Source organism: Zootoca vivipara, chromosome 7, assembly GCF_963506605.1.
Source record: "Zootoca vivipara chromosome 7, rZooViv1.1, whole genome shotgun sequence".
Classification (NCBI taxonomy): Eukaryota; Metazoa; Chordata; class Lepidosauria; order Squamata; family Lacertidae; genus Zootoca; species Zootoca vivipara.
The window spans coordinates 45066159-45078297 of NC_083282.1; the positions used below are offsets into that span (position 1 = coordinate 45066159).

The 12139-nt window shown below is 43.8% G+C and overlaps 1 protein-coding gene across 1 annotated transcript; it reads right to left on the bottom strand.

The window, feature by feature from the left end:
• Positions 1 to 1137: 1137 nt before the first annotated feature.
• Positions 1138 to 12102, bottom strand: MMACHC (metabolism of cobalamin associated C). The gene is made up of 4 exons (XM_035122715.2): positions 11901 to 12102; positions 7776 to 7970; positions 5595 to 5747; positions 1138 to 3083 (listed from the first exon to the last, which is right to left on the bottom strand). Exons 1-4 carry the CDS (start codon positions 11982 to 11984, stop codon positions 2772 to 2774), a joined length of 744 nt encoding a protein of 247 aa, XP_034978606.2. The 5' UTR covers positions 11985 to 12102; the 3' UTR covers positions 1138 to 2771.
• Positions 12103 to 12139: the final 37 nt, after the last annotated feature.

The window sequence follows — 12139 nt, forward strand, 5'->3', positions numbered from 1 at the left end:
CGCCCTCTCTGGCCTCCGGCTGGATGCCGACTCTAAATTTTGCCGCGACGTGCGGCGACGAGAAGGGCGATTTGCATTGTGGCCGCCAATAAACAACACTGACCCGCCGGAAAGGAAGCCGGACGGGTCACGACGCGGGCGCTCGCCTCGCGTCGTGACCCGGCCGGCTTCCTTTCCGGCGGGTCAGCGACGTGACAATGCAAATCGCCCTTCTCGTCGCGGCAACACCGGTTGAGAAACGCTGATCTACATAACCTAGTATAATTTCACTTTACAAAACATTTAACAAAGTTGGGTAGCAATAGTCCGCAGTTTTGCCCCAGGCCCAAGTTTAAATTAAATGCTGCCCAAGTGTAGCCACAACCTAGCCACTTCTGGAGTAAAATCAGGACATGGCCCCATGCTGTACATCAGAAGCCAATTCAAATGAGAGCACCAATTGATTAGATGGCAGCTACCTTCCATCATTGGGATGTGGAAGCTAGTGTGCTCCCTACAGAATCTCTCTTGCTAATCAAATGCTTAACTGTGGTAATACTGTGCACAACGGTGCTCTCCAGACTCCACAACAGCCACTCAGCCTTAGCTGGTGAATGGCAAAGAGAAGACATGTGGAGGGGAGGCTGTGAGGGATTTAGAAATTAGCCATAGCCTGGCAGACTGCAGACACAAATCTTTCAGTTGTGGCCTTCCAATCCCAACTGCTTATGGTGCCTGCAAGTAGGGATTAAACACCCAATTTGCTGCTTAATGCAGACGGATTTGAGTCCCATGGAGGCAAACAGCTGACACACACAGACATGATGAGCCCAAACTCACCAACAGAGTACAACTTCAGATTGTTCCCATGTTAATTTTTTTGTGAGCCTTGCATGCCATGCATAAGCTCCCAATGTAACATGACCTGCTGTGTGTGAGGGAGGGAGGGAGGGAGGGAGGGAGGGAGAGAGGAGGAGGAGGAGGAGGAGGAGGAGGAGGAAGAAGAGGAGGAGGAGGAGGAGGAGGAGGAGGAGGAGGAGGAGGAGGAGGAGGAGGAGGAGGAGAAGAAGAAGAAGAAGAAGAAGAAGAAGAAGGAGAAGGAGAAGGAGAAGGAGAAGGAGAAGGAGAAGGAGAAGGAAGGAGAAGGAGGAGGAGAAGAAGAAGAAGAAGAAGAAGAAGAAGAAGAAGAAGAAGAAGAAGAAGAAGAAGAAGAAGAAGAAGAAGAAGAAGAAGAAGAAGAAGAAGAAGAAGAAGGGGGAAGTGTGGTCAGCCTTCACTAAACAGTCTAGCCAGCCTATTCCTCAGCTGCTCAAGCACAGAATAAGGAGTGAGATTCCATTTGCAGGTGGGAGATTCTGAGTAGGGCACCAGGGATTTTATACCACACACTGGGCAACTTCAGCATCCAAAATTCAAAATACCAGAATTCAGGCAGCACGACTTGGGGCTATATGTTGAACTGGAGATTCCCCAACCTGTGCTCAACTCAGGACTACAAATTCTTCTCCCAGAACTGTCTCAGTAGCTATTCCGCCAGGTCATGAAACATTTTTGTAACCTATGCAGAATACCTCAATGTACTCTCTTTATCCCATTCTACCTTTTGTATAGTATATATTAGACTGTAAGCTTACAGGTAGAGACTGGATTGTTTTCTTGGGGTTGCATCCATGCTGTTGTTTTGCTGTGTCAACAGACTTCCACTTGTACAATGAAATTTTTCCCTCCTCTCCTTTGCAACCCCCCGAAAAACCCTTAAAATCTGCTCCAGAGAGTTGGGATACCCTCCAGAACAGAATCTGGGGTGTGTGCTGGGAAAGGAAGTGGATTTTCCATTGCATGAGAAAAACACTGCATGTGCAGCATTGGATACAGTCTTTAATCTTTGCTGAGAGTATTGAAAATGTCAGGCACGTTAAGAATTATTAGTGTCTGCCAATTCTTAAAATATGTGAACAGCAAGGCAAGTTCTTTTCAATAACCCTTACAGAAATACCTAGCACTTTACCTATGCCAACAGTAGATATTGTAGGTCCTGGCAGGAATGGACTGGGTGACACATGCATTCCTAGTCTAATATTCCAATTCAAGGCTATGTACTTTCCCCCAAAAGCCTTGCAACATAGCATGAATGCCACAAAGGACTCGTAACAGAAAGAGCCAGACCGTTTTGCTTCCTTCAGTTTTACTATCACCTCCCCTTCACTACATGAGTTAGACAACATCTCTAGTCCTTTGAACAGGAGTGGAAAGTAAAAAAAAAGAAACCACTGGAACAAAATGATTTCAAAGCCTCAGAAGCAATATTGAGAATCTGAAATGACTTTACACTATGATAAGGACTAGACAACAACATCCTTCAAAAACAACTGCTTCGTGGGGCATCTCTCCCACAGGACAGCAAAAGTGCCATTTACACAAATATCTCTCCTGAATTCATAACCAAAGAAAAATAATTACACCACCTACCAGTCTCTCACACACAAAAAGCATTTTTAAATACCCTCAAATTAAATACAGCAGCATGTTTTAAAAATTAATTCCTCTAAAAAAATAATAATGGGGGGGGGGACTAGTGTTCCTACACCTGGATTCACAGGCTTTCAGTGTAACTAGTATTGCAGTGCAACCCTAGACATATTTACTTGTAGCAAAGCTCCACTGTGTTCAATGGGTCTTACTTCCTAGCAAGTGTGTCCAGGACCACAGCTTGGGTCCACAAGTAAACCACCCATGGAAGTGGACACAGTAGAATAGGCTATGAGTCCCCCTTGGGCCAGGAGAGCAGCAACTCAGTGTATTGCATTCCTTTGCAATCCTCCTTGCAGAGTCAGCAATTTTAACCGTTCAGCTGGAGGAGTTGCAAAGTACGTTTTCTGTTCCTCCGAGTACTTCTCCTTCACTTCAGTAATGTCCCGATAGCTCCAGTCCTGCCAGTGGAAATTGAACTTCTCCAGAAGTTCTATTCTCTTTTCCTCTGTTGCCACACAATCCACAGGAGTTTTCTGCAGCAAGGAAGGCACCTTAACACCTGGAAAAAGCAGGAGAGCCCGGATAGCAAACCAGCCTCCGTAACGTGGGTGGATGCAGACGCCATAGATCTTCTGGAGAAAGAAAAAAGGCTGAGTGAATTAAAAGGCCTGCCAATCTTTACATCTCACAGGGGAAAAGGAAAGGTATTGTAATAAGACAAATATAACCAAAAGATTTAAGAAAGCTTCTCTTCAAGATGTAAGGTTGGCACCCAGCAGGATGTGAGTAGTTCAGCAGTGTAAGTTATATAGCAAGAGGTAAAGAGATAAGAAAACATGGAAGAAGTGGAAGGGAAGTACATGAAAGGATGTATTTGTTTTGTTTGGATTGCATGAGTTTATGTAGTTGGTCTTGTGTATTATGTATGTAGTTTATGTATTAGTGGAGGAATGTGTAACAGCAAAGCAAATAAATAAAATAATGGTGGGGGGAGAGATGTAAGGTTTCCATCACTTAATAGGATTTAGGCTGGTTCCATTCCTCTTTTGATCATGGAGGCACAACCTTCAGCCAAGCTGGAGATAAATTTAGAAGGGAATTTGAAGTGGTTTGAGAGAAACACATATTCCCATGGTGCACAGACATATTTTCCCCGCACCCTGGAAAATGGCTTCAACTGGCTGGCTAAACCAGGTGAAGGTAGTGGGTAGGACTCAAAACCTTGGTGAGTTAGGGACTTTCCTTGCATGCAAAGACAGGCTCCAGCAGATTGAGTGGATGAGGCCAACAGTGGGGCCAATGGTCAAGAAGGCAGTTTCTGCATGTACTGTAGAGGAGAGGGTGGGGCTTGTCAACCTGAAAAGGTAGTTCATCTAGGAGAAAGAAAACTCTGGTCCTAAACCTTTGCTGCCTTGTGGGATACCTTTTGGAGAAGAAAAGGCTAAAGAGTAAACCCTACACAAATCCAGAGTGGGGTCTCCAAGGCGCTTCTGGGAACTCCTGCAGCCAAGCTGGTGCCAAATGTATTGCTCTGCTTTCTTTTGGAGCACATGAGCAGGGCTGAGAGGAAGGTCTTGTTGTCTGGGCAGCCCAGGACCTCCATATACACTGCCCAGGCTTGTGCCCCAGGGAAGTCACTTTGGTGCTGCTAATGCAGCAGTTTGACTTCACCCCCAGAGCATAGCTGCCAAGTTTTCCCTTTTCTCGCGAGGAAGCCTATTCAGCATAAGGGAAAATCCCTTTAAAAAAGGGATAACTTGGCAGCTATGCCCCAGAGGCGCACTCCATTGTTTCGCAAGATGGATGCCAACAACATCCAGTGGGGTTTGCAGGTTTTTGAAATAATGTCAAAAAGAGTAAGCCAGAGGTGAAAGCATCACAACCAACATACTATCTTCATAGAATCATAGAACTGTAGAGTTGGAAGGGACCCCGAGGGTCATCTGGTTCAACCCCCTGCAATGCAGGAATCTCAACTAAAGCATCCATGACAGATGACCATCCAGTGTGTGTGTGTGTGTGTGTGTGTGTGTGTGTGTGTGTGTGTGTGTAACAAAGCATCTAAGTGCAATCCCATACATGTCTACTCAGAAGTCCCATTGAGCTCATAAGATTTCAGGCCTTAGTTTCCATTCTAGGCACCTGATTGCACAACCAGTTAGATAAGGAAACAAAGAGTGACTTGTTAACTTGCAGGCTGCCCAGCCCCACGCATGTTTACTTGGCAGGCAGCCCACTGAAGGAACTGTTTTGTTTACTTTCTGTACAAAAAGCATGTGCTTTACTATCAAACTACAGCCCTTCCAAAATGTTTTGCTACAGTGCTTTGTAATACTAGAAAGGGGAAAGTATCCTTGGTAGGAAATCCTTTAGGATAGAAAACATGTGGCCCTCCAGATGTCGTTCCACTCCAATTCCGGCCAGCCTGAGCCATCACAGCCGGTGGGCAGCGATTACTGGTTGCAGACTGGCAATATTTGAAGGGTCATAGGTTCCTCAGCCCTGCTTTAGGGCATCTCACTAATTATTGCAGACAACTGACAGTCACTGAAATGCCAGGGAATAATTTACTACTCAAAGTAGCCCCCCCCCAAATTAATGGACCTGAATTAGTAATGTCCGTTCATTTCAGTGGATCTACTCTGAAAATAGCTAACATTGGGCAGCCTACCTAAAATTACTTTTAAAAGCAACTTTTAAAAAACACAGCTATGAAGCTTAAATATGTGGGAGAACGTTTTCAAACCATGGAGGAAACATTTGCTGAAATCTCAAACCTTAGCAAAACATGACACACTAATGGCTGCCTTCCTGTAGCTTCAACCAATGCTAGAGAAGACTCTTCTTATGTCTTCTGCCCCCCAAGTCCTTGACAAAGTATAATGAAAAAAATAACATGAACACTATAATAAAGTAAAACAAGCCCCTTAATTTCATAATTTATCTGAGAGAAGAATGTGTAATGCAAGGTGAGGGTGCGTTCCTGATCATCATACATCACAGAAAGAGAGAAAGAAGTCGCCCAATAAAACATTTAGAAAACACACCAAATCTTCTGAAACAGAGAAAGTCAAAGTTTATCAACAGCTCTCCAAGAAACAAGCACCCCTCTGCTGCTTCTCCTGCTCCAATCTAAATCTCACCTTCTCTCCCCAGGGATCTTGTTGCACATCTTTCCTCTGATAGTAGTAAGCAGCACCAGCTATATGTGCAGCTGTCTGGGCCAGGAACTTGGGCTTCCGGTTGGGCAGCATCTCATAGTCATACATGATGTCTACCTGCTGGTCAGCAAGACTCTGGAAAGAGGAGTTTTTATTAGATCAAACTCACATTTGAAGATGATTGGTTACAGGTAATTTGGGATGATGTAGCAAGTCAGTCTACATTCCCCAGCCTCACTGTGTCCCCTGCTCCAAGCTAGGCCTCTAGTCTTGTTGAACGAGCAATGCAACCTCTTGATAAAGGAGTTACAGCCTTGTGTATTATGAAACTCTGAGCCATGTGTCACTTTGCTGACCTTGGGATTTCCTGCCTTAGAATATCTGTTCTATACTGGGACTTCTTTCTCAGGATTTCCAGAATTATTCCACCCAGTTCCATTAAGGAGTTCACAAATCTTCTCACATACAGGTGAAGCATGACCGCCAATATAGTCTACAAACAGCTCTTAACCCAAAAGCAAATTCTTCCAGTTCCCTGGGCTTGTCACAATGGCTTCTTTTTAAAAGCCTCCATACATAAAATGAAATTGCTGATAAAGATTTGAATTAATATTCAAAGTGGCAGAACAAGAAAAACCACTCTGGTAGATGCAAGTGTTTCCTCAATGACCTTCAAGCCTTTACAACATTTATTCAAATACAGTCATACCTCATGTTACATCCGCATCCGGTTGCGTTACGTCCATTCCAGTACTCCCACGGCAACCCGGAAGTACTGGAATGGGTTACTTCCAGGTTTCGCCAATCGCGCTTCACACTTGCACAGAAGCACCAAATCACGCCACACGCCTGCGCAGACATGGTGCTTTGAGTTGTGGGCTTTTCACGTTACGGATGGGACTCTGGAACGGACCCCGTCCATAACACGAGGTACCACTGTATAGTGAAGCTCTACTCCGGGTGATTGCAGGGAAGGTGAAATGGAGAAAACAAAGCTAGATTGTCTCATGCTAGAGACACAGAAGCCATCACTGGCTTTGTGCATAGCCATGCCTCTTCTCAATAGTGTTTCCTGGGCCCAGGTGCAAAGACATTATCACAATGAATGGCATTGTGTTTGCACACCTTATAATGCCCCTGCAATGTCACCACTCAGCATTTGTATTCTGCAGACAGGGAACTGAAGCCATACAAAGGGAAACCATGTCATATGACACAAAGCCACCATCGTAACAACAGTACATCATTTACTGCTTGCTTATTTTGAAATCCCAGGGAAAGCTTAGCTCAGTTAGACCAGTGTGAGGTGGGATTATTGCAATATATTAAAGCAAGTTCTCAATGACCCCTTTACCCACAAAACAATTTTTCCAAACAATACTTGCTAGGACTGACACTTATTTTGCAAGTTATTTCCAATATTGATTACCAAAAACCATTCTACACACCATGCAGAAGGTGGTGGCAATGGTAGAATTCTGGATTGAATTGCTTCAGATTGCAGGAGGGTGGGTGTGTTAAGTTTTGGAATGCTTGTATAAGTAGAAAGCTCCCAGCATACAGGGCTTTGGTTTGTTGTTTCATTTTTTATACAGTGCAGCGTTAAATATACAATCTATAATGGTACTGTACAAAAGTCTACCATCTCTTTCAGTGTAATTTTAGCCACTGTCCCCCAATCCCAGTTAAAAATATAAACAGTAACTTCTACCCACCCCCCGCGCACTCCATCCCCAAAATACAATATGGAATATACTCTACAGTACAGTGGACGCTCGGGTTGCGAATGTGATCCATGTGGGAGGCACGTTCGCAACCCGCATCTGTGCACGCGCGGGTTGCGATTCAGCGCTTCTGTGCATGCACCGAAACCCAGAAGTAACCCGTTCCGGTACTTCTGGGTTCGGCACGGAGCGCAACCTGAAAAGACGCAACCTGAAGGGGCTGTAACCCGAGGTATGACTGTATTTATTGTTTGGTTAAAAAGGAACAAGGATGACCACCCAAATATTTTGTCTTTTCCCAAGGTATAGGGAACTGGCAGTACATTTCTATACATGCCTACTTAGAAGTAAGCCCCAATGAGTTCAGTGGGCCTTACTTTAGGAAAGTGTATATAGCTACTCTCTCCATGACTTGTCTGTATGCATCAAAATCTCTTACCTCCCTAAGCAATGTGAGGTGATGAGAAATGCACTGGTCCACAGGGTCACGAATCTTTTTCAGTGGCCCATTCCTCAAGAAAGGTTTGAAGGCTTTGTCAAACATAGCAGGAGTGCTGAGCACCACGAATGCCAGAGTGTCATCCAAGTACGGCAAGTGAAAAGCTGGAGAAAGGACCTCATTGTACCACCCTACCTTCAGAACAGAGAAAATAAATTACAGTTAGCCTGGATTCTGGAAACTGATGGGAGTACACTCTGAGCAATGTGGGTTTTAAGATACAGGTTTTAGAAGCAAGCAAGCAAGCAAGCAAGCAAGCAAGCAAACAAACAAACAAACAAACAAACAAACAAACAAATCTTCACATGTCTTTACCTCCCAACCTGGAACTCTGAGTCTTTCAAGGAAACTCAACATCACCACACAGAAATCAACACAAATTACAGTACTAATAATTGCATAATTGTGCTTCACTGCGTTTCTCAAGGTTTCAGATTTTCAAAGGATTGAGAACTTCCTGTTGTTTTTCCAAAGGCTGGGGGATGCAAGAAGCAGGTATTTCAACCTTAAATCTGTGGTTGCAAAGGAAGAATAATGAGCACACTTTAGAGTGTCCTTCCAATTTGTCCTTTTCAATTTGGCACTGCAGCTTTACCTGCCTGGCACCTAATGTGATATGATGTCATGTGATACCAATGGGCAAGGCTTGGCCCTACTGTTACTTACAAAACCAATAAAATATATTTATTATAAAATAAAATAGAGACTTCAGCTAATTTCTGATTTCTACCGTTCATCAAATTGCTGTAGAGAAATTAGACAACAATAACTGAGCTCAATTAATTTAGAGTTCACAGTCCAACCTCTGACATACGCTAAAATCACACAGCATCATTGCTCCTTATGATGTCACAAGGGTTGTGAGCAGCAGCAAACAAGAAGCCTAGGGCCTGCAGTTTAACCATGTGATTCATGCCCAAAGATCAGCAACTAGAAGGCAGAACAAGCAGCAGGGGTCATGAGCAGCAGGAGACCACAAAAAGGGTTTTGGAAGTACTACCCGGAAATAAGTAAGAGCAAAATGAATGATAGAGCTTGTACTTGCCTAGATGCAGTGGTGGGATGGATGAGAAAAAAAAGCTGAGCTTGAATCCTGGAAAGACGGAGGCACTGTGAGGAAGTCTGACAAATTGGTAAATTGCCAGGTCTGGACAGGGTTGCACTCCCTTCTGAAGGAGCAGGTGTGCAGGCTGGGGTGTGTGGGTGTGTGCTTCTGAATCCAGCTTTGTCACTGAAGGCCCAGGTAGCCTGAGTGGCATGAAGTGCCTTTAATTAACTGTGCCTGGTTCAACAGCTATGACCATTTCTCGACTGGGGGAGCTTGACCATGGTAGTTCAGGTACTGGTGACTTCAATATTAGATTACTGCAATGCATGCTATGTGGGGTTACCCTTGTGCATGACCCAGAATTCCAGTTGGTGTAGAATGCTGTAGCATGGTTGCTCACAAGAGTGAGGTGCTGTTAGCATAAAACACTGCAGCCCAGAGATTTGCACTGATTGCCCATTTATTACTAGGCCAACTTCAAAGTGTTACTATTGGTATATAAAGTCCTTAACAGCTGGAGACTGGTTTATTTGCGGAATAATTTTACCCCATTTGTGCCCACGGGCAGGCATCTTCACTGTACGCTTTTTGCCATCCACTAAAGCATTTTTCTTTAGGCAAGCCTATCCAGATAGGCACCAGTAGGTATTGATGTGTTTAATCTTTTTACTGTTAATATTAACTATACTTAACTGTTTTATTGATAATGTTAACATTTCTTGTAAGCTGCTTAAGCTGTTTAGAGGTTTTACTGCAAGCAGCATATAAATGTTGCTGAAAAATAAACAAATACTTAGATCTGAGGGATCAATGCAACTCTTGATCTTGATCTTTGACACTTGAGATATAGGTTTCAGAAGCCACCCTATTCCTGTGGTTGTAATCTGTTTTCAGTATGTTTAATTTTAAATAGTTATAACCTACGCTGGGACCTGCTGGTGAAGGTTGGGTAATAAATTTAATAACACCAGCAACAACTAACTGTTCACATGGCAATTTTATCCATAAGAGCCTACAAGATAAGGTCAATTGCCCATTTAGTCCAACATCCTGTTCTCATAGAGGCCAACCAGATGTTTGTGGGAAGTCAGCAAGCAGGATTCAAGCACAATAGCACTCTCCCCTCCTGTGGTTTCCAGCAACTAATATTCAGAAGCATTACTGCCTCCAAGTGCATTTCACCATAAACCTGCTCTGATTATGTCTAAAGAACGATGTCAACACCCAAAGTATGGGTGGCCACGAGTCCTTCCTACATCTGTCATAGACCTATCTCTACAGTCCCTCTCCCTAAGTATTTGTCACCTTTCACTCAGCTAGGGTCACTTCCAATAGTTGATGGTGTAGCTGCTTGACTAATTGAACCCAATTCATGGTTCCTCATCATCTTGGATAGAAGTGACGTGCTGCAGGGTTCTGTCCTGGGCCCATTGTCATTCAACATCTTTATAAACAACTTGGATGAAGGAATTGAGGGGATGCTTATCAAATGTGCAGATAACACCAAACTGGGAGAGATAGCCAATGCCACAGAAGACAGAATCAGGATTCAAGATGACCTTAACAAAACTGGGACATAACTAACGAAATGAATTGCAATAGGGACAAATGTAAGGCTCTACACTTAAGCAGGAAGAACCAGCTGCACAAATATATATGGGGGACACCAGACTTTTCAGCAGTACATGTGAAAAGGATCTAGGGGTCTTAGTAGACCACAAGCTTAACATCAGTCAACAGTGTGATGCAGCAGCAAAAAAAGCTAATGCTGTTCTAGGCTGCATCAACAGGATTATAGCGTCCAGATCAAGAGAAGAGAGATCCAGATGATCAAGGGTCTGGAAACCAAGCCTTATGAGGAACAGTGCCATGGTAGGTCTTGAACCCGCATCTCCTGTTTCCCATCACACTGTGCTGTCCAGTGAGTTTATTAGCATTTGTGCCTCCTATGAGAACACACTGTCATACTGATGGATTTAATTTCTTCTCTAGAGCCTCTAGGCCTTATTAATTAGCAAGCCAAATGGAGATTTGTTTTATAGCCTCTAGCATTGATTGCCTCTTTGGCAAATTACAATGTACTCATTTCAGTCATGTGACTTCTCTGTCTCATGCAAGAGTTACCATATGTTTGAGGACAGCTGGCACTGAGTATAGTTAAACAACAGAAAACCAGGAATACGTTTTTGCAGGAATGTCAGGATTTGATGGGCCTAAAAGAGAAAATTTCTTTTTTCTTCTTCCTCTCCAGCGATTAATATTTAACTCACAGGTAGGATATGCCTCAACTTCACACTAGTTGAATCTATTCAATGTCAATCTTTAACTTCCTAGACAACGGAACTTGACATTCATCTTTATAACCAGCTACTGTTGGCCACTTTCCCAGTTATACCCCACTTTCTACATTATTGTGCTTTATTCCTCCTTTGTATCTAATCTCATTTGTATCTACTCTGATATATTACGTACAGTACCTGGATTTCAGAAATACAATTATTCTTTAAACTTAGGGGTAAATATAAAATGGTATCCTGGAATGCAACCCACAGGGTAGTAAAAGAAATGGAACACTTCTGGCAACAATGTGTAAAAAAAATGATTTGGCACATAACCAGAGAAACAGGGTTTTTTTCATAAAAAGATGCCATAGTACTGTATATCAGATGGTGCCTGATGTCTGAGATTGTTAATGGCTTTCAGCCTATAATGTTCGCTCACAAACAACACTAACAAGCTTACTTGTAGCCTTTCAGGTGTCCATGTTGTAAATATAACAGATTATGCAATAAAAATGAAAAATGCAGCCCACATATTTATTTTAAGAACATTCCACACATGCACCTATATTCATTCTGGGTGTACAGGGGTCAGTGTTAACACTTATGCAACGCCGCTCTGCCCTACCAGCATGCCAACCATATGTCTGAATAAGCACATGCAATTAAGAAACCGATGATTTCCCCCTCCTCGCTTCGACTCGCTTTCCCCAACTCTGCACCCCTCTCCTGCAATACCTTAAGCGGGTGGATTTCAAAGCCCAGCTTCTCCAAGTGATCTCGGGTCCTTTTCTCCAGCTCAACCATGCGTAGCTCCATCATAGCATAAGCGCGGAGCACTGTGGGAAATGTAGTTTTCCATGAGGTAAGGGGGACCGACACCACGCGCCGGACAGTCCTCCCTCCCTCCCGTTGGCAGCGCGTTTCGCTGCCGCGGCGACGGACCGCGCGCCTCTCCCAATAAGGAACAGGGACGC

Coding starts and splice junctions, on each gene's coding strand:
- MMACHC (XM_035122715.2), bottom strand. CDS start 11,984: ATGATGGAGCTACGCATGGTTGAGCTGGAGAAAAGGACCCGAGATCAC. Junction 7,971..11,900: donor TTGAAATCCACCCGCTTAAG/GTATTGCAGGAG, acceptor TCTGTTCTGAAG/GTAGGGTGGTACAATGAGGT. Junction 3,084..5,594: donor AAGATCCCTGGGGAGAGAAG/GTGAGATTTAGA, acceptor TTCTTTCTCCAG/AAGATCTATGGCGTCTGCAT.